Source organism: Odocoileus virginianus, chromosome 1 (genome assembly GCF_023699985.2).
Source record: "Odocoileus virginianus isolate 20LAN1187 ecotype Illinois chromosome 1, Ovbor_1.2, whole genome shotgun sequence".
In the NCBI taxonomy this organism is placed as follows: Eukaryota; Metazoa; Chordata; class Mammalia; order Artiodactyla; family Cervidae; genus Odocoileus; species Odocoileus virginianus.
Genome location: NC_069674.1, coordinates 5,789,838 through 5,811,976, shown reverse-complemented (window position 1 = coordinate 5,811,976; position 22,139 = coordinate 5,789,838). Strand labels below are relative to the sequence as shown.

The 22,139-nt window shown below is 45.9% G+C and overlaps 1 protein-coding gene and 1 long non-coding RNA gene across 5 annotated transcripts in view; both read left to right on the top strand.

Annotated features, from left to right (window-relative positions):
- Positions 1 to 13,762: 13,762 nt before the first annotated feature.
- On the top strand, positions 13,763 to 17,096 carry LOC139034381 (uncharacterized). Its single transcript, XR_011486838.1, has 3 exons — positions 13,763 to 13,836; positions 16,445 to 16,565; positions 16,725 to 17,096. It is a non-coding gene; the product is annotated as an uncharacterized lncRNA (long non-coding RNA).
- Positions 17,097 to 20,819: 3,723 nt separating this feature from the next.
- NUB1 (negative regulator of ubiquitin like proteins 1) overlaps positions 20,820 to 22,139 on the top strand; it is a 30,889-nt gene continuing 29,569 nt past the window's right edge. The window contains exon 1 of one of the 4 annotated variants that reach the window (XM_070453052.1): positions 20,820 to 20,936. In XM_070453052.1, the coding sequence (XP_070309153.1) occupies positions 20,866 to 20,936 (71 nt within the window). In that variant the 5' untranslated portion in view covers positions 20,820 to 20,865. Of the gene's footprint in view, positions 20,937 to 20,961; positions 21,099 to 22,139 lie in introns of those variants that run through there. The other 3 variants (XM_070453040.1, XM_070453095.1, XM_070453067.1) reach the window with 3 other exon arrangements.

Sequence of the window (22,139 nt, the reverse complement as noted above, 5' to 3'; positions counted from 1 at the left end):
GGCTTCCCTTATGGCTCAGTCGGTAAAGATTCAGGAGACCCGAGTTGGATTCCTGGGTCGGGAAGATCCCCTGGAGAAGGAAATGGCAACCCACTCCAGTAGTCTTGCCTGGAGGATTCCATGGATAGAGCAGCCTGGCAGTGCATGGGGTCGCAAGAGTCGGATACGACGTAGCAACTAAACCACCACAACCATCGCCACCAAAGACTGACTTATTCGGCTGCACCAGGTCTTAATTACAGCATGCGGGGATCTTCACTCTTCTTTGGGGTCTAGTTCCCTGACCAGGGAGGGAACTGGGGCCTCTGCATTGGGAGCCCGGAGCCTTAGCCACTGGACTAAGGGAAGGCCAATAATTGACTTTTTTTTTTTTTTTTTAAAGACACCTCTGGGTTCTGCGGATTGAGAACCCAGACGAGGCAAAGAGAGGACCGTAGTCCCTGCTCCACCGTGTCTGGGACCTCAGTTGGGAAGCCTGGGGGACTGGGGTGACTCTAGGGCTGGAGCTGGAATCACGAGGTGGCCGCCTGGCTCCCTGCAGGTCTGAGGGTCGAGACCCGTGGTCAGCCAGAACTCCGTCACAAGCCTCCGGGTGTGGGCACCCTGCATGGCCAGCTCGAGCTTCCTCACAGCATGGCGGCTGGGCTCCTGGAGGGAGCATCCGAGGGGAGCGCGGTGAAGTCCTGGGCGTTTAAGAATCTCACCTCTTCAGAAGCATAGTATTACCCGCCCATGCCAAGTCACCGCCACGCCCCTCTCCTCTCCGCCCCGCCCCTCACGCCCCTCCTCCTCACCCCGCCCCTCCTCCTCGCCCCGCCCCTCCCCTCGCCCCGCCCCTCCCCTCCCCTTCCCCCACCAGAACTGAGTGAGTCTGCATGGACCCTGTCTGCTTCAGGCTCAAGCTTTCCGTCTGAGACCTGGGAGGGAGGTTGCTGGTCGGTGGAAACTCTTCCACGTGTTTGCCAGGCAGCTGCTGGGGAGGCTAAAACGGTGAACGCCCGGAATTTCTGTTTCTGGGGGGCAGGGGTTGGTGATTGTCGCCTGATAAGAGGGTTTCCTTAGCTACATGAATGCGTGTGTGTGCTCTATGCTCTGTCGTGTCCAACTCTTGCGACCCCATGGACTGTAGCCCAACAAGCTCCTCTTTCCATGGGATTCTCCGGGCAAGAATACTAGAGTGGGTGGCCATTTCCTCCTCCAGGGGATCTCCCCAACCCAGGGGTCAAATCCACACATAGAGATACATTACATTAACAGATGAAGGACTTAGGATGCTGGGGGATCACTAAATCCAGGGGAGGGAGGATTTGGTGATGCTCCCAGAGAAAACTCAAGTCCTGACCTGTCTGAAGTGGGTGCTGTTTGGACATGTCTTTCGCAGAGTATAAATTAAGCACAGTGCACATTTTCCCCCTTTTTTGATGGGAATGAGTATGTTTGATAAAACTGGGATACCATCTTTTAACTGCAATTTCAAAAACTCTCTTGGACCATTTTAATAAAATTATAGACTCTAGATTGTGGTTATAGTATAATTTTTTTTGGCCACACCCCATGGCATGTAGGATCTCAGTTATGCCACCAGGTATCACACCCACACCACCTGCAGTGGAAGTGAAGATTTAACCACTGGACCACTAGGGAAGTCCCTAGGATAAGTTCTTTCGCTGTCTTTAAATTCAACTTAATATTGGTGAACTCTAACAAAAGCAATGGAGTATTCTTACCTGGAAAATTCCATGGACAGAGGAGCCTGGTAAGCTGTAATCCATGGGGTCACAAAGAGTCAGACATACTTGTGCAACTGAACACAACAGAAGCAATAAAGATGAAAAAGAAATTAAATATAAATTAGTCTGACACTGAGAAGCAAATTGTAGCAATAAGCTTTCAGATTACATGAAAAGCAGTAATTGATTTAGGGGAAATAAAATTTTTGAATAGAAAATAATGAACAAATTTTTGGATTGTTTGATAATCTGATTGATGAACTGTATGAACACATTGGAAAACAATGTGACTTCCTTGTCAATTTGACGTGAAATGCTGACCTTGATATAGACAAAATAAAACTCGCAGATTGCCACTTCAGGGAGGCCATCTATGACTTCGAAGGGTTTTGAAGATTAGTCACTGAGCAAAATAATTCAAAATGCCCTGAAATTCTTACAGCTCATATGTAAAACTGGCTAGTGTGTGCAAGCGAAGTCACTTCAGTTGTATCAAACTCTTTGTGACGCCATGGACTGTAGCCGGCCAGGCTCCTCTGTCCAAGGGATTCTCCAGGCAAGAAAACTGGAATGGGTTGCCATTCCCTCCTCCAGGGGATCTTCCCGAACCAGGGATCAAACCCTAGTCTCTTATGTCTCCTGCATTTGCAGACAGGTTCTTTACCACTAGCACCACCTGGGAAGCCCAAAACTTGATAAAGATTTCTTTAAATGCAAAAATAATCCTTAAAATTTATCCTAATTGTTACCAACAGTGGGTGGTAAAGATGTATTATTAGTCAGGGTCCAATCAGGAGGCAGAAACCTCATCACAACTTAAACAAGAAAGTTTAACATAAAGAATTACTTTACTAACACCATATACAAAGATCAACTCAAAATGGATTAAAGATCTAAAAGTAAGATCAGAAACCATAAAGCTCCTAGAAGAAAATGAGGCAGAACACTCTTTGACATAAATCATAGCAATATTTTTTGGATCTGTCTCCTAAAGCAAATGAAATAAAAGCAAAAAACAAAAAAACAAAAAACACACAAATGGGACCTAGTTAAACTTAAAAAGCTTTTGCACAGCGAAGAAAACCGTCAACAAGATGGAAAGACAACCTACTGAATGGGAGAAAATATTTGCAAATGATATGACTGATAAGGGGTTAATATCCAAAGTAGAGAAGCAACTTATACAACTCGATATCAGAAAGAAAAAAAAAAGCAACATGATTAAAAAGTGGGCAGAAGACCTGAATAGACATTTCTGCAAAGAAGACATACAGATGGCAAAAAGGCACGTGAGAAGATGCTCAACATCCCTAATTGTCAGGGAAATGTAACCCACGATGAGATGTGACCTCACACCTTTCAGAATGGAAATCTGCCGCTGGAGTGCCAGAGGAACCATCCACGGGGAGATGTCAAGTGTTAGAACCTGCCCCAAAGCCATAGGAGAAAATGCCGGGGGAAGCTGTTCAAGGTTCTGCTATTCGAGGCAGAACCCGGAACTGCCAGAGGATAGTGCCTCGGTACCAAGGGAGCTCCTGACTGCCGGGCATCAGGGGACCTGAGTGCTGCAGAAGCCACACGTACTGCTGGAAAAGTCAGACCCTGCAGAAGTCGTGTGTCTTGCAGGAGCCAGATGCTAGGGGATCCCCATTGCTACAGGAGCCGCGGCCAGGAACGCTCCTGATCCAGGAAGGGAAACCCCTTTCTCATCCAGTGTCTCTCCAGCGCCCTCTCCTGGCAAAGCTTAACGCATAGCCGCTGGCAAGCAAGAATTTCCAGTTCAGCTCAGTACAGTCGCTCAGTCCTGTCTGACTCTTTGAGACCCCATGGACTGCAGCACGCCAGGCTTCCCTGTCTATCACCAACTCCTGGAGCATACTCAAACTCATGTCCATCGAGTCGGTGATGCCATCCAACCATCTCATCCTGTGTCGTCTGCTTTTCCTCCTGCCTTCAATCTTACCCAGCATCAGGGCCTTTTCAAAAGAGTCTGTTCTTTGCATCAGGTGGCCAAAGTATTGAAGTTTCCAGCTTCAGCATCGGTCCTTCCAATGAATATTCAGGACCGATTTCCCTTAGGATGGACTGGTTGTATCTCTTTGCAGTCCAAAGGACTCTCAAGAGTCTTCTCCAACACTACAGTTCAAAAGCATCAATTCTTCAGCTCTCAGCTTTCTTTATAGTCCAACTCTCACATCCATACATGACTACTGGAAAAACCATAACTTTTACTAGATGGACTTTGTTGGCAAAGTAATGTCTCTGCTTTTTAATATGCCATCTAAGTTGGTCATAGCTTTTCTTCCAAGAAGCAAGCGTCTTTTAATTTCACGGCTGCAGTCACTATCTGCAGTGATTTTAGAGCCTAAAAGAGTCTCTCACTGTCTCCACTGTTTCCCCATGTATCTGCCATGAAGTGATGGGACCAGATGCCATGATCTTAGTTTCCTGAATGTTGAGTTTTAAGCCAGGTTTTTCACTCTTCTCTTTTGCTTTTATCAAGAGAGAGGATTTTTAGTTCCTTTTCACTCTCTGCCATAAGGGTGGTGTCATCTGCATATCTGAGGTTATTGATATTTCTCCTGGAAATTTTGATTCTGTCTTGTGCTTTATCCAGCTCAGCATTTCGCATTATGTACTCTGCATATAAGTTAAATACACAGGATGACAACATACAGCCTTGATGCACTCCTTTCCCAGTTTGGAACCAGTCTGTTGTTCCATGTTTAGTTCTAACTGTTGCTTCTTGACCTGCATACAGGTTTCTTAGGAGGCAGGTAAGGTGGTCTGGTATTCCCATCTCTTTAAGAATTTTCCACAGTTTGTTGTGGTCCACACAGTCAAGGCTTTGGCACAGTTAATAAAGCAGAAGTAGATGTTTTTCTGGAACTCTCTTGCTTTTTCAATGATCCAGTGGATGTTGGCAATTTGGTCTCTGGTTCCTCTGCCTTTTCTAAATCCAGCTTGCATGTCGGGAAGTTCTCAGTTCACATACTGTTGAAGCCTGGCTTGGAGAATTTTGAGCATTACTTTGCTAGTGTGTGAGATGAGTGCAATTGTGTGGTAGTTTGAGCATTCTTTGGCACTGCCTTTCTTTGGGATTGGAATGAAAACTGACCTTTTCCAGTCCTATGGCCACTGCTGAGTTTTCCAAATTTGCTGGCATATCGAGTGCACAACTTTCACAGCATCATCATTTAGGATGTGAAATAGTTCAGCTGGAATTCCATCACCTCCACTAGCTTTGTTTGTAGTGGTGCTTCCTAAGGCCCTCTTGACTTAGCATTCCAGGATGTCTGGCTCTAGTTGAGTGATCACATCATCGTGGTTATCTGGGTCATGAGGATCTTTGTTATATATGGAACTATGGACGGAGGTTCGTAACATGTACAGGAAGCAGTGATCAAGACCATCCCCAAGAAAAAAAAAATGCAAAAAGGAAAAACGGTTGTCTGATAAGGCCTTACAAATAGCTGAGAAAAGAAGAGAAGCTAAAGGCAAGTATTTCCAGGGTCCAGCTTAATTGTTTTTCAGTAGTCATGTGGGGATGTGAGAATTGGACCATAAAGAAGGCTGAGCACAGAAGAATTGATACTTTCAAACTGTGGTGCTAGGGAAGACCCTTGAGAGTCTCCTTGGACTGCAAGGAGATTAAACCAGTCAATCCTAAAGGAAATAAACCCTGAATATTCATTGGAAGGACTGATATTGAAGCTCCAACACTTTGGCCACCTGATGCGAAGAGCTGACTCATTGAAAAGACCTTGATGTTGGGAAAGATTGAGGGCAAGAGGCAAAGTGGGCAAAAGAGGATGAGGTGGTTGGATGGCATCACCGACTCAGTGGACATGAGTTTGACCAAGCTCCGGGAGATGGTGGAGGACAGGGAAGCCTGGTGGGCTGCAGTCCTTGGGGTTGCAAAGAATCAGACATGACTTAGCAACTGAACGACAAGCTTATTTAATTATAGGAGAACAATGAAGTGTTATTGGGAGGTGAGATGCAATAAATTGACAACTGGGACAAAAACTGAGGACACTTTATCCACCACGATGGAGGTTAGGCCATCTTTCTAATTTCCCTGATAAGACTATCATCATTTAAAGAGTTTGGCAAAGAACATGTAGCCAACCACTAAGGAAAAAAATGTTACAAAGATGTAGCAGGTCATTAATAAAGATATTTTATTTTTCTGGGTTTTATTATGTTTGTGGTAGTTTTCAACTTTAAAAAAGTTTGTAAAATATTTTTCTCATTCTGAATATTTACTTTCATTCCTAATGTTTTATTTGTAGTTGTGCTATTTTTCTTTATGAAAAATAATTTTAGAAAATTATGTATATTTTACAGTTCCCTGGTGGCTTAATGGTTAGGATTCCTGGCTTTCACTGTGGGGGCCTGGGTTCAATCCCTGGTTGGGGAATTGGGATCCCACAAGCCATGTGGGGCAGCCAAAAATTTTTTTTAATTAATTTAAAATTATGTATATATTTTAAATTTTATTGCCTCTCAGCATTCAGTAAATGTCCCCATGCATTGAGGTATATCACCTGCCTCTTCCGCGTGTGCATGTTAAATCATGTCCAACTCTTTGCAACCCTGCGGACTGTAGCCCGCCAGGCTCCTCTGTACATGGGATTCTCCAGGCAAGAATACTGGGGTGGGTTACCATGGAATATCCTCCAGGGGATCTTCCCAACCCAGGGATCGAACCCACGTCTCTTACATCTGCATTGGCAGGTGGGTCCTTTGCCACGAGTGCCTCCTCTCCTACACTGTAAATTCCCTGAGGGCAGAAGTAGGGTTAAAGCTGGGGAACTTAGAGGGGCATCCAGTCTACTCCCCTGTGGACAGGAGGACAAACGAGGCCTATGAGGCAGGTCTCCTGGATGTGAAGTTCAAGCCCTTCTCCCCGGTGTGTGGGGATGGGGTGGGGAAGGAGGGAAGGGATAGAGGTCAGGGCAGCCTAAGCCCCTGCATCTGGGTGGCAGAGTCAGCACCCCATCCCCTCTTCCATTCTCGATACTAAAAGGTGTTGGGACCAGAGCCCTGAGAGGCTGGTCTTCAAAAGTGGGAATGGCTGGGTTTCTATGAAAGGCCAGTGGTTAGGACTCTACGCTTCCAATGCAGGGGTGCAGGTTCAATCCCTGGTCAGGGAACAAAGATCCCACATGCCAGGTGGCAGGGCCCCCAAAATGGGGGGGGGGCATGGTTGGGGATGTGTAATCAAAGTCTTAGCAAGGTTCTGACAATCCCAGAAGCAGGCTGGGGCCAGGGCCATGACGATAGTCTTAAAAGGGAAATCAACAAGTCAAAAGATATGAACTTAATAAAAAGCTTAATAGTCTTCATTTTCCCTCAAGTTTTCATACCAATTTCTATTTTCACCAACAAAGTACAAAGAAGTGCATTTCCCAGGTTGGAAAAAAGTTACTTTCAGGCAGACCTGATTGTCGTCATAGCAACACAGAATTAAAGCAGCCTCTTATAGGGCTGGGCTTCCCTGGGGGCTCAGCTGGTAAAGAATCCGCCTGCAGTGTGGCAGACCTGGGTTCCATCCCTGGGTTGGGAAGATCCCCTGGAGAAGGGAAAGACTACCCACTCCAGTATTCTGGCCTGGAGAAGTCCATGGACTAGTCCATGGGGTCACAAAGAGTTGGACACGTCTGAGCGACTGTCACTTTCACTTTCCTATGGGGTTAAAGCAGGGAAAAGAAACGCAGGAAAAAAAAAAACACAGTATTCTGGCCTGGAGAATTCCATGGTCACAAAGAGTCAGACAAGACTGACTGACTTTCACTTCAGTTAAAAGGCTCTAAAGAATGCAATTCTAAATTTAGTGGAGATACTAACATATTTTAAAATGAAGCTATTATGCCACTCTTGGCTTATGTATGCAATAATATCTAAATACCATAACAATTTGATAGCGAAGTGAGTGAAAGTTGCTCAGTCCTGTCTGACTCTTTGTGACCCTGTGGCCTATACAGTTCATAGAATTCTCCAGGCCAGAATACTGGAGTGGGTAGCCATTCCCTTCTCCAGGGGATCTTCCCAACCCAGGAATCAAACCCAGGTCTCCCACATTGCAGGGGGATTCTTTACCAGCTGAGCCCCCAGGGAAGCCCTGAAGCAACTTGGCACACATGCGGGCACAAACACATGAAAGCGAAAGTGTCAGTCGCTCAGCCGTGTCCGACTCTTTGTGGCCCCGTGGACTGCGGCCCGCCGGGCTCCTCTGTCCGTGGGGTTCTCCAGACAGGAATGCTGCAGTGGTACCCATGCCCTCCTCCAGGGCATCTTCGAGACCCAGGGATCAAGCCCAGGTTTCTGGCATTGCAGGTAGGTTCTTTCCTGTCTGAGCCACCAGGGGAGTAAATATATAAACACATACCTATGATCAATTAACCTTTGACAAAGGAGACAAGAATATACAGTGGAGAAAAAGGCAGTCTCTTCAGTAAGTGATGTTGGGAAAGCTGGACAGCGTGTAAATCAATGAAGTTAGAACATTCCTTCACAGCCTACACAAAAATAAACTCAAAATGACTTAAAGACTTTAACATAAGACACAACACAATAAAACAGCTAGAAGAGAACATAGGAAAAATATTCTCTGGCATAAATTGTACCATTATTTTCTTAGGTCAGTCTCCCAAGACAAAAGAAATAAAAACAAAAATAAACAAATAAGACCTAATCAACTTATAAGCTTTTGCACAGCAAAGGAAACCATAAACAAAACAAAAAGATAACCTACAAAATGGAAGAAATATCTGCAAATGATGTGATAGGCAAGAACTTAACTTCCAAAATATTCAAACAGCCCACGCAGTTCAATATTAGAAAAACAAATAACACAATTAAAAAATGGACAGATGACCTAAACAGACATTTCCCCAAAGAAGACATACGGATGACCAACAGACACATGAAAAGATGCTCAACATCACTAATTACTCAGTTCAGTTCAGTTCAGTCACTCAGTCGTGTCCGACTCTTTGCGACCCCATGAATCACAGCACGCCAGGCCTCCCTGTCCATCACCAACTCCTGGAGTTTACTCAAACTCATGTCCATCAAGTCGATGATGCCATCCAGCCATCTCATCCTCTGTTGTCCCCTTCTCCTCCTGCCCCCAACCCCTTCCAGCATCAGGGTCTTTTCCAACTCTTCACATGAGGTGGCCAAAGTATTGGAGTTTCAGCTTTAGCATCAGTCCTTCCAATGAACATCCAGGACTGATCTCTTTTAGGATGGACTGGTTGGATCTCCTTGCAGTCCAAGGGACTCTCAAGAGTCTTCTCCAACACCACAGTTCAAAAGCATCAATTCTTCAGCACTCAGCTTTCTTTACTAATTATTAGAGAAATGCAAACCAGAACTACAACAAGGTATCCCCTCACACCAGTCAGAATGGCCACGATCAAAAAGTCTACAAATAACAAACACTAGCTAGGGTGTAGAGAAAAGGGAACCCTCCTACACAGCTGGTGGGAATGTAAATTGGTGCAACCACTATGGAAAAGAGTATGACATTTCCTTAAAAAACTAAAACTATGGTTACCATATGATCCTGAAATCCCATTCCTGGAAATATAGCTGTAACTTTAATTAGAAATGATACATCCACCCCAATGTTCACAGCAGCACTATTTACAATAAGTCAAGACATGGAACAGCCTAAGTGTTCAGTGTTCATTGACAGATGAGTGGATAAAGAAGATGCTATGTATATATACAGAGATAGAGGGAAAGAGAGAGCCGTAATGGACAATTACTCAGTCATAAAAAAGAATGAAATAATGCCATTTGCAGTATCATGGATGGACCTAGAGATTATCATACGAAGTGAAGTAAGTCAGACAAAGACAAATATCAAATGATATCATTTATATGTGAAATCTCGAAAATTTATACATAGGAACTTATTTAAAAAACAGAAATAGACTCACAGACATGGAAAGCAAACTTATGGTTACCAAAGGGGAAGAAGGGATAAATTACAAGTTTGGATTAACAAGCACACACTTACTGTATAAAAAATAGGTAAACAACAAGGACCTACTGTATACGCTAGGAAATTATATTCAGTATCTTGTAATAACCTCTAGTGGAAAAGAATATGAAAAAGAATATATATATATAATATAAATATACAACTGAATCACTTGTAGTACACCTGAAACATTGTAAATCAACTATGTGTGCTTGCGTGCTAAGTCACTTCAGTCGTATCCAACTCTTTGCGACTCTATGGACTGTACCTGCCAGAGTCCTTTGTCTATGGGATTCTTCAGGCGAGAGCACTGCAGTAGGTTGCCATTCTCTTCTCCAGGGGATCTTCCTGACCCAGGGATCAAATCCACATCTCTTATGTCTCCTGCATTGGCAGTCGTATTCTTTACCACTAGCACCACCTGGGAAACCCAAATCAACCATACTTCAATTAAAAAAAAAAAGCCTCATTCTCCTTATTTCTACAAAAGGTGGACCTGTCATTTTCAGAGCTCTGAACCACTCCGTGACCCCCGCATGGTTTCATCCTTTTGGGCTCTGTTTGCTAAGTCTTAGGCTTTCTTTGGCATCCACGGCTATGTCTTCAGTGTCTGTGCATGAGCACAGATGTCTCATAGGATTGTATCTCCAGCCAAGATCACTCCTCTTTTATTTATATTCTTCCCAGATATCCCTCTTGCCTGTCTCAAACACATCTCCAAACTTTATTATCTCCAAAATTGAACTTTTGAGTCCTTCCAAACCTCTCCCTCCAAAAAACAAAACAGAAACAGGCCTGGTTCTCCTCCAGGGCCTTCATTCAGTGACTGGCACTGCTGTCCAGCCGTCCAGAAACGTGACCCCTCTCTCCTGCCCATGTTCCTTCGCCCATCCTCACAACCCCTGGAAGGACCACTCTCTAGCTGTCTCTGGGTTTGGCTGGCTTTTCTGCATTCCTACCACACACTGGTTCTCACATATCAGCAGATTCTTGCTCCCAAGGGGCAAGCAAGCCATGCTCCACAAGGCTTGGCTCGTTTCTCCAGCTGTGCCTGACATTACGTTCCCTTTGTTCTCTCTTTCTTCTGACCACACTGTGTACTTCATGGGGCTTCCTCTGGCCACAGGCTAATCTCCTTGTTGAAACTGAGCCCTCCTAAAACCAAGTTCCCTTACTGAGTGAATGACTAATCTCTCTACCCAAAACTTTATTCCTTTTCCTGTCTCATTCCCCTTCAGGATGGAAGAGTATTAAAGAAAAACAGGGGATTGAAACTGAGTAGGACTCTGCAGGGCCTCCCCTGGTACAAAAGCCCCTCTGTGTCCCCCATTTCTTGTTTATAGGGAGAAAAAAGCTTTAGTTTCCTAGGCCTTCTTTCCTCGAGTTCCAAAGAGTAGGCTCAAGCAGTTAACGAACAGGACAGTGGAGTCACAGGACTCTAAGTTCCTCAGGACAGAACAGAGATAACAATCAGATGCCTATCTTTTGAGTTCTTTTGCAGAAACTAAGATCCCCACCCAGTGGAGGGTCGTGACCACATGCTGGCCGCAAGCACCAGATCCCAAACTGGTTGGAACCAGGAGGTGGATGATTGAGATTTGCAGCATCACCCTGATACCTCACTACCAACCAACCGGGAAGAATGTCCATGAATTGATCCTGCATTCTATGACCCTCGCCCTTAACACTGTCTTTACAAACTGTTGCCTGAATGCCACTGGGGAGTTTGGGTCTTTTGAGCATGGTGCTCTGCAAATAATCCTGTCCTTTGCGACAAACACCCGTTGTGAGAGTTTGGATTTCTCCATCATGGGCACATGAGCCCTTGCTCAATAACATTGTCTGTAAGATACCTCCTTCTCTGTTTGGTTAACCCCTGCTCATCCTTCGGATCTCTGCCCAAGCATCACTTCCTTCCCCCACCACCCTTTTAGCTGGTCTGCTCAGGCTAGGTTGTTTTGTTATTTACTCACTAGGTTGTTTCTGACTCTTTGTGACCCTATGGACTGCAGCATGCCAGGCTTCCCTGTCCTTCACTATCTCCCAGAATTTGCTCAAATTCATGTCCATTGAGTTGGTTGCTATCTAAGCATCTCATCCTCTGCCTTTTCCTTCTTCTTTTGCCTTCACTCTTTCCCAGCATCTGGAAATGAAAGATGGCACCTACTAGACTCTCTTGCAGCTAGAGTTTCTGAAGGTGACCCAAGACTCACAGCGGACATATCCATGGGAGGCTTGGGCAGAACAGCATAAGGTAGGAGTGTGTGCAGCGAGCTTGAAGCTTCCAGCAGGGCAGCACATGCATGAGGTTCTTCCAGAATGACCAGGGTGGCACTTTTGCTGTCCAGTGCCAGAGAGGCTTAGTGGCAGGTGGCGCTGATAGGGGTGATCCTGGTAGAACAATTCCACGGTTTCGCTGGACATTTTCCTTGGTTGTGACATCCCAGATTGCTTTATTCCTGATGCTGTTCAGCATTCAAGTCTTGTTCTTTGACCCTCTTGAAGGTCTTAAGAGCTAACAAATACACTGCAATAACCCCCTTCTAGAATATTCTATCCCTAGAATTGATTGTGTGCTCTGCAACTAAAAACACAGGCACAAAAGCCATCAAGGTCAAGATGCTATTTAAAGCCATGGGACCAGATAAAAGCCACTGAACAACGTCATCGGAGTCCATGAATTCAGTTACATCCCTACATGTGAAATTACATGAGGGAAAAAACTTTAAAAATGTAGAACTTGACTTGCTCCTTTATCTTCTTTTGTCCAGGTAGTCATCAAATACTGTATGTTTCCCCATCCAAAGCATTTGCAACCAGGAGTAGTCCATGAACTACTACTCTAAGCCACATCTATATCTCTTCCTACCTGAATCGTTGCAATGCCCTCCAGACCCCTCTCTCTAGTCCTTCCTGCAAGTGGTCATCAGATTGGTCTTATTTATGCCCCTTCTATCTTGACACTCTTTTGCAAATGAAATAAGAAAAGCTCTCAGATCTCCCAGACTATGAAGTCTAGATTTCTTTTTAAAATTTATTTTACACTGAAGGATAGTTGAATTCATTCATTTCATTGAAGTATAGTATACAATGTTGTATTATTGCTGTCCAGCAAACTGACTCAGTTATACATATATACACATATTCTTTTCCATTATGGTTTACCATAGGATATTGAATATAGTTCCCTATGCTGTGCAGGAGGACTTTGTTGTTTATCCGTGCTACATATTCCAGTTTGCATCTGTTAATCCCAAACTCCCAATCTAACCCTCTCCCACCCCCTTCCCCCTTGGCAACCACCAGTCTATTCTCAGTGTCATCACTTCTGTTTCATAGATAGGTTCATTTGTGTCATATATTAGATTCTACGAGTAAGCAATGTCATTCAGTCACTAAGTCATGTCCAACTCTTTGCAACCTTGGAGACTGCAGCACACCAGTCCTTCACAATCTCCCAGAGTTTGCTCGAATTCATGTCCATTGAGTCAATGATACCATCTAACCATCTCACTCTCAGCCACCTGCTTCTCCTGCCATCAGTCTTTCCCAGCATCAGGGTCTTTTCCAGTGAGTTGGCTCTTTGCATCAGGTGGCCAAATTATTGGAACTTCAGCTTTAGCATTAGTCCTTTCAATGAATATTCAGGGTTGATGGTTTGATCGCCTTGCTGTCCATGAGACTCTCAAGAGTCTTCTCCAGCACCACAGTCTCCTAGGAGTGACTAGGAGACATTTTTTTTTCTAATCAGTCAAAAGTGAGAGGAAGCCTAGGGCTGAGGCTTCTGGATAAGCTATTGTTTTCCAGACAAAAATGGACAGAGTTAGTTGACATACTTTTCATTCTTAGCCTTTCCCCTTTCTTTTCATCTGGACCACAAACAATGCCTGGAGGTGCTGCTGCCATCTTTTATCATTGGCATAAAAAGTGTTAAAAGATAACTTTCAGAAAAAAGTAAAATCATGACTCATTTCAGATATAAAAATGAACATATGTCGAAGATTTTATTGAACTCATGAGAGAACTAGGCAGATGTTATATGGTTCCAAGAAGCACAGATTCATATGGAGGAAAGGCAAGGAATGCTACAATGAATGGAAAATGGAGGTAAATCTGGTTTTCTGCAGGGTGGGAGGCAAGACATATGTACCTCTACCTTAAAGGGCAGAATCTGCTTAGTTATAGATAAGAACTCTGTGTGGCTATTAGTTACCTATAGTTAGAGCTGTGAAATAGCTGTGTGCATCTGACCAGGTGGAAGGGTATGAGAGGGTAACAGGTAGGACGGCTAGAGGTCTCCAGGCAGAGGAAATAAACTGCAAGTGGCAGACATTTTTTTTTTACTTCTCTATACAAAATTAAAAGGAGGCTTCTTTTAAATTCTGTGTTGTCATGACAACACCTGCTTCTGCCTGAACTTAACTTTTTTCAAACCTTGAGCTAACCAATGCACTTTCCTTCATAGAAATGTTCTCTTAAGCTGTGTTAATAAAACTATGCATTTGCTTGGAAAATTGCCTTTCTTTAAGATTCATGTAATTGTTTTATGGCTGGCAATGACTCACCTTGTGCCAATGCTATCTCAAAGTGTATGCTGTGGGAGAAGGGCCTGATGCAACTCTCTCAGTTTCGAGGTGATTCTTTATCATTGCAGTTGCAATGATATCTCCTGTAATGCAGGAGACCCCGCTTCGATTCCTGGGTTGGAAAGATCCCTGGAGAAGAGATAGTCTACCCACTCCAGTATTCTTGGACTTCCCTTGTGGCTCAGCTGGTAAAGAATCCACCTGCAATGTGGGTTCGGGAAGATCCCCTGGAGAAGGGAAAGGCTATCCACTCCAGTATTCTGGTTTGGAGAAATACATGAACTGTATAATTCATGGGGTCACAAACAGTTGGACACAACTGAGCGACATTCACTTTCACTTTATCTGATTAGCAACTTGCTAACAGATATATAACTCCTTGTTGAAAACTAGCAAAGGGGGCACTCTTTCTGTCCCCTTCTGATATCTATGTCAGAAGCTTCCTCTATCCCTTTTATACTTTAATAAAACTTTATTACACAAAAGCTTTGAGTAGTCAAGCCTCGACTCTGGCCCCGGATCGAAATCGTCTCCTCCAGAGGTCACAAACCCTGGCATAGCTCACAGCTTGCAGCCACAACCTTTCATCTTGGGGGCTCATCCAGGATCTTTAAGACAGGTAAGTATGCTTGACGCTCTAGTTCTTTGTTCTCCTATTATACACATTTTCTGCTGTACTTTACTAACTCTACGGTGTGCCTGTCTGTGTGAAAGTAGCATCAAAGAGATGTGGAATTGACCACAAAGCGAGTGTTGAGCCCTGCTTTGAGGTTCTGTGATGCCTCGTAATGACTGAAGGCAGCCCCAAAAGGGGAGCCTTGTTGGGGGTTTATACCAACCTGCTGATGCCACAAGGCATCCAGCATCTCTGTGAGGGGAGTGGCCAGAAATGGGCAAAACATGTGGACTGAACTTTCCTTTCTCAGTCAACATCTCCTGGTCTCTTTGACCATTTCATAACAGCGTTGGAAATTGAAAATACTAACCTAATCTGCCGAATCATAAACTTTCAAGGGACTTGTGATCTATGCTGTTACTGTGCACTTTGACTCAGATCCCAAGCTTAGATTGGTAGTCAGGAAGCGCCTGCTGCTGCTAAGTCACTTCAGTCGTGTCCAACTCTGCGTGACCCCATAGAAGGCAGCCCACCAGGCTCCCCCGTCCACGGAATTCTCAGGCAAGAACACTGGAGTGGGTTGCCATTTCCTTCTCCAGAGCATGAAAGTGAAAAGTGAACGTGAAGTCGCTCAGTCATGTCCGGCTCTTTGCGACCTCATGGACTGCAGCCCACCAGGCTCCTCCGTCCATGGGATTTTCCAGGCAAGAGTACTGGAGTGGGGTGCCATTGCCTTCTCCGAATCGGGAAGCGCCTAGCCTAGTTGAAATTTACAAGAGCACGTTCCGAAGCTAGGTGGCGCTCTAGCTCCAAGAGCATCTTTCAGGCTAAAAGTTACTCAGATTGGAAGTACAGCAGGCTTCTTCCTCTGGTAACACTAGCTCTTAGTGGACCAGAGGAGGCTCTGGTAGTTTTTGTCTCAACTCCTTAGGTATTCTTTCTGTTGAATCTGTGGAAATGAACTGGAAGGACTGGCCCTAATAACTCGAAGACAAAAATCATTTTTTCTTCCTCCCTGGCCGGGCCTTCACCAACTCTTTTGCTATCACTTATACAGGTGTGGTAATGCTCAGAAGGGACCTCGTGGTTTTATGTTGGTCCCCTTATGATTTACCAGTCTTATTGTGGTCAGGAATATAGTCAGGACCATGCACAAGCACCCAGGAGATGAATGTTTCTCCTGGCAGTCTTAGCACGGGAAGCAATCTGGAAGGTTACTCTGATTGCACCCTGGGTGACATCAGAGGCAGGCAAAAGTTTTAATGGTGAGGAATTGGACATCAGTCTGGGTGGGATACCATCAGGTCTACCCCTGATGCATCTCCACCCCACCTCAGTGGTAGAATGGGGAGGGATGATGATGGGACAGCTGTGCTGGTAAGGGACAGGTTAACTCTGGCCAGGGAAGGAAGCTTAGGTGGAAGACCTGTCTCCACCCCTATCTAGAGCAGGGAGGGACGCTTCTGGTGGAAAAGAGCAAAGGCACTGGATGTTGCTTTTTTCTCTCTTACAGATGGGAGTTAACAATTCCAGCCTTACTCCTTTGAACTGTATCCTGAAAAACTGGGATAGATTTGACCCCCAGAACTTAAAGAAGACATGCTGATCTTCCTATGTGATACTGCATGACCATGGTATTCACTGGAGGATGGTGAACAGTGGCTGGTTGGAGGGTCTTTTAATTATAATACTGTTTCACACTTTCTAATAGGACCTGAGATCCATCTTCCTAGCCCATGTTTCCTGAGCATCAGGGTAACTCTCTTATCTGATCTCTCCATACCTTTTTACAGCTCCTATCATTTCTAAGGATGAACGAAATTATGTATTCCCAATCGGATGGGAACAAAGCTCCCTGTCTACCTGCTTGTTTTCTCTGCTCCTTCTGCTTTCTTCTCATCCCCCCAAGATGCTGAATAAAAAGACCACATCTCCAAATAGCAGTGAAACTGAAAACCTACAAGACCAAAGTGTGAATCATCACTGAAATTCCCCCCAAATTCTAGTTTATAACCACTCAGAAATTTCCATTTATAAATAGAAAAAAATCAAGAATGAAGTTATCTTCTTTTAAAATCCATCTTCCCATTTATAAAAAAAATTCGTTAACTACATAATTTAACCCAATGCATGTATATTGTTCTGGGCCAAACAACTATAAATAAAGCTGAACTGCCAAAACTTCCTGTTTTTTTTTGGTTTTTCTAGGAAGAATTGATAACATTTAGTGTTAAATCTCATGGTCATGCAAAGAATGTTTAAGGATTTTCTGGTTTTATTCCATCAGAAGTAAGACCAGTTATGCAGAAGTGCCCTGATTCTTTATCACCACAAAACCTACAGTAACCAAAATGCAAACACAATTTAAGAATTCTTCATCTCAAGAAATTTCAGTTGAAGTCACTAAATGTCAGTATGAGGAATAACAGAAAGGAGGCAGATTAGTAAAGAATAGTCAGAACAATGAAAGTTGAATTATTGGGTCAAAGAGAATACGCATTTTAATTTTGATAGATATGCTATGTGTGCGTGATCTATGCTCAGTCATGTCCAACTCTTGTGATCCCATAGACTGTAGCCCGCCAGGATCCCCCGTCCATGGGATTTTCCAGGCAAGAATACTGGAGTGGGTTGCCATTTCCTCCTCCAGGGGATCTTCTTGATACAGGAATCAAATCTGTGTCTCTTGCCTTGGTAGACAGACTCTTTACCATCTGAGCCACCGGTCTCAGATAATTGCCCTCTTAAGAGTTGTACCAACATAACCTTCCACAAGGAAGGTATGAAGATTGCTATTTCTACATAGCCTTGTCATCATAACACGTTATCCATCTTTTTCAGTCTGAGAGGTAAAAAGTGAAATTTTGGTATAAGTTCTAAAATTGTATTTATTTTTAAAATTTTTGGCTGCATTGATTCTTTGTTGCTGCATGTGGGCTTAGTTCCTGCATGTCACATGGGATCTTAGTTCCCTGATCAGTGATCAACCCCCACATTCCCTGCACTGAAAGGCAAGTTCTAACCACTGGACCACAAGGGAAGTCCCTGGGTGTAGTTTTAATTTATATTTAGTGTCTCAATATGAACGAGATGAGTAATTTTTTGCATATTTACAAAGCATTTCTGTTTCCTTTTCTGTGAATCATATTTTAGTAGCTTTTGCCCAGTTTTCTGCTTTTGTCTTTTTCTTACCAAATTGTGAGAGTTCTTCAAGTACTCTCAAATGTTTGCCTTTGAAATGGAAGGCAACATTTCCCCCCATTTTGCTGTTTGTCTTTTGCCTTAACTGAGAAGTTGATTTGGCCCAAGGTAAAGAACTTTCATTTCAAAGATTTCTAAGTGTTTGTGCACTCAGAGGAGGCTGCAGAGCCACAAGACTCTTATTCAGAAAGACATAGACGTCAGCCAGCTTCCTAATAAGCACCGCTGGGCCAGCGGACAGCATCTGCAGGTCAGAGGAGGAAAAAAGGGGGACAGAGTTGCTCTGGGTGTGGACAGAGTCCTCCCCGCGGGGGCCAGGAAAACAGGCACACAGGGCCTCTTCGGGAACATGTTGTTCAGTCCCTCAGTTGTTTCCGACTCTGTGACCCCATGGACTGCAGCACGCCAGGCTTCCCTGTCCGTCATCAACTCGCGGAATTTGCTCAAAATCACCTCCATTGAGTGGGTGATGCCACCCAACCATGTTATCCTCTGTTGCCCCTTTCTCCTGTTATAGCCACGCGTTCCGGGAAACAAACTCACTCTGAAGGACAATGCAGATAGTGGAGTGCAGTTTATTACACCGGCAGGTCCAAGGCAGAGCCTCCTCTTAGCCAAGGACCCCGACCAGCATTTGTGAAAATCTTTTATACCCCATGTGTACATGTCCAAACCCACCAGCCCACATCCCCTGAGGCTTACAAAGGAAGGGTAAATACAATCACAATAACCCCATCATTCACGTGTTATGTGTTCAAACAGTTAGTAATCAATAAGCCTGAGGTTACATTCCAACCAGTTAATAATCGATTAGCCTACGGTTACATTCTGATAGATACTGTCCAGAAGCAGGGGTGATTAGTGTCTGTTTTCTCTTAGGCAATGAGTAACCTGGATGTGGTCTTCAAGACTCCCCTGCCCAGAGGGGGTCTTATCCTTCCACTGTCATCCCCACAGGCGCTAAGCACAGAGTTCAGAGTCCACTGGAGAGGTGGCCGTGCACGACCAGCACGGACAGGCCTGAGATGGAGTCCAGGCCCTATGAATTCCTTCTTCACTCCTCCTGCCTGAAACCTTTCCCAGCATCAGGGTGTTTTCCAATGAGTTGGCTCTTCCCATCAGGTGGCCAAAATATTGAAACTTCAGTTTCAGGATCAGTCCTTTCAATGGATATTCAGGGTTGATTTCCTCTAGGATTGACTGGTTTGATCTTGCACACATTTCTCTCCCCTAAAATGGACTTAGGCACACATCCCACCCAAGGCTTCTTCCTCCAGGGGGCAGAAGGGCACCAGGAGGAGGGGTCGTGCCTCCCTCTCCTTGTGGAGGGTGTCAGAGAGGTTGCAAAGCCTCTTACAGACAGTCTGCAGCTCCTAGGGTGATTCTAGACCCAACACTTTGTTTCAGGAAATTTTTGTGTTCAGGCTAAGGAGAGGGTGGGGCACTGATATTGTTTTCCCGGTTGAGGTGGAGGCTGCGCAGCTTGCCTAGATCCCCAGGGCTGAAGCCAGTTGCCCCATGCAGGGCCCAGGACAGTGCTAGAGCAGGTCCAAGGATGGGCCTTGGATTTGGTTAATGTGCTGCCCAAGCAATCTCGGGCCTTGGGTTTGGAACGGAAGGACCAACAGTCTCATCCAAGCAAGAAGTTTCTGGGGTCAGTTGTGGGCTCTATCTTGTCTTCCCATTCTTCGGTCTGGTCCTACCAAAGGCGGATCTAACCATCTCTGGAAGCTATGCTACGACTGTGCTCAACCAGCGGGCTCTGCGATCCATTAGTTCTAAACACCCCTGTCTTATGTCCTCACCTAGACACCGGACACAGGCCAGGCCAGAGGGTTAGATGACTGAGTACGGGGGTGGGCAGAGCGCTTCGGGAGCGGGCAGATCATCACAGGTCCTGTCAGCAATAGCATGTGGAGACAGGGTCAGTAGGGCCAGTAAAACAGGCAGAGGAGTACCAGGGCAAGGGGCCAGGAAGCTCACCAAAGCGGAGGCCTGGGCCGTGTGATGCACGGCGGATGAAAAGCTGGACTTTTAGACAGGTCATCACGTTAGGCCCAGTCCCGGGGTGGGGGAGCGGGGGAGGGTCCAGTTGCACTAAGTCCAGACTTTCCCGCCGTGGGGGGGGAAGGGGCTTGCTGCAAGGTGCTCTAGCCTCTTTCGAGGATTCTGGAGGAACGAAGCCAAGCTCAATTTCCTCAGAAGTCAGGTACACTGGGCCGGGCCAGCGGTCCCGCCCAACACCGCCTTGGCCCTCAAGGGCGCGGCCCGCGGTCCCCAGGGTTGCGGGCTGAGTCTTCCCACAGCTCTGGGGCGGTGTTCTTCCCGCCAGCCCCGCCCCCGACCCCCGGCAAGTCCCCCGGACGGTCTGCACCCAGGCTCCTTCTCGCCCTCCCCTCTGCCCCTCCCACATCTGACCCCCGCCAGGCTCTAGCCTAGCCCCTCGGCCCAGCTCCGCCCCATCTTACTCCGCCCTCCCGCCTCGCCCCGCCCCTCGGCCCACCTCCGACCCATCCTTGCCCCGCCCTTCCTCCCTCGCCCCAGCTCCGCCCCATCTGTGCCCCGCCCTCCCGCTTTATCCCCACCCACAGCCTACCCACAACCCCGTCCGGCCCCCTCTTAGCCCCGCCCACACCCCTGCTCCTCGGTCGCGCGGGGGCGGGGCGGGGCGGCCCGGCGGCGGCGGCGGCGGCCTCGGCGGCGGGGGCGGGGGCGGGGCCGGCCTCACCCGGAATGAAAACAAACGGCGGCCGCCGCCGCATCCGGGCACTCGGCGGGTCGCGGCTGCCGCGGCTGTGGCGCAGGTGAGGAGTTGGCGGCCGAGCGTCCGGTCCCTGACCCGGGTTTCAGCCACGCCGCCTGTAGCCCCAGTTCCCCCCGGGCGTGACCCTGACGCCGACCCCGCCCGGGCAGCGGCGGGAGGTGGGCGCCCTGCGCGGAGGCTCGGCCAGGACCGGGGGCGGCCGGTCGGGGCTTGTGGACGCGCCGGGCCCTTCGCCCGGCCCTGGGTTTGCTCTGGGCTGACGCGGGTGGTGGGTATTTAAAACGAAAGATTGAAATGTTGCTTTTGGAGGGAGGCAGAGAAACATATGTATATGTTAAAATTACTCACTAGCCATAAAAAAGCTTGAGTCGTAACATTGTTTTTCCAAATATGCCATTTGGGATTTATTTGCAATCAAAGACAGATTTTCTTTGCTGTTTAATGAGAAAACGTGGTTTATTTTCTCCAGCCGTGACGATCTGATTCTGTATGTTTCTCAACGTCTTCCCACACTCTTATTTTTTAATAGAAGATTCTTGTAATAGTCTAAGAGAAAAAGTACTGTGTTTTGAATAAGTATATATGTGTGTGTGTGTGTATATATATATTTGAAAACCTCTGGATAAAGGCAGCGTAGATCGATTTATTTAAGAAATGAAAGTGAAATGTTACAGGAATTATTTATGCCCTTTCACTTTCGGTTTAGAGCAGTGGTATTAATGAATTTCTGCTTTTGCCGGGGGCTGTGACACCGAACATTGTGTGACACCGAACATTGTGCGGCACGCCTGAAACTTTCAGTTTTCCAGTTAACATTGAAAACTGATTTATTAAACCATTTCCCCTTTTGATTTGAGTTAAAATACATATCCTCGTTTTTTTCTGTTGCCCATGAGTGAAGTTTTGTAAGTTTCAAGACAATGGTTTAATCTTTTTTTCAAGGTCTGGAGACCCTCCTTGCTGTGTATTTGCTGGTGGGTGGAGGGTGGACCACACACTAGGTTTAGGAAACCCTTTGAGACTTCCGCTTGTAGTTACTTGGATTACAGAGCGCTGTGCCTTCTAAAATAGCTTGACTTCCGTGAATGGCCCATGAAATGGTTACCATCCGCTCACAAGTGATACTTAATTGGAAATTCCTGAATATTTATGAGCGGGGCTTCCCCAGTGGCTCTGTGGTAAAGAATCCGCCTGCCAGTGCAGGAGATGCAGGAGATGTGGGTTTGATCCTTGGGTCAGAAAA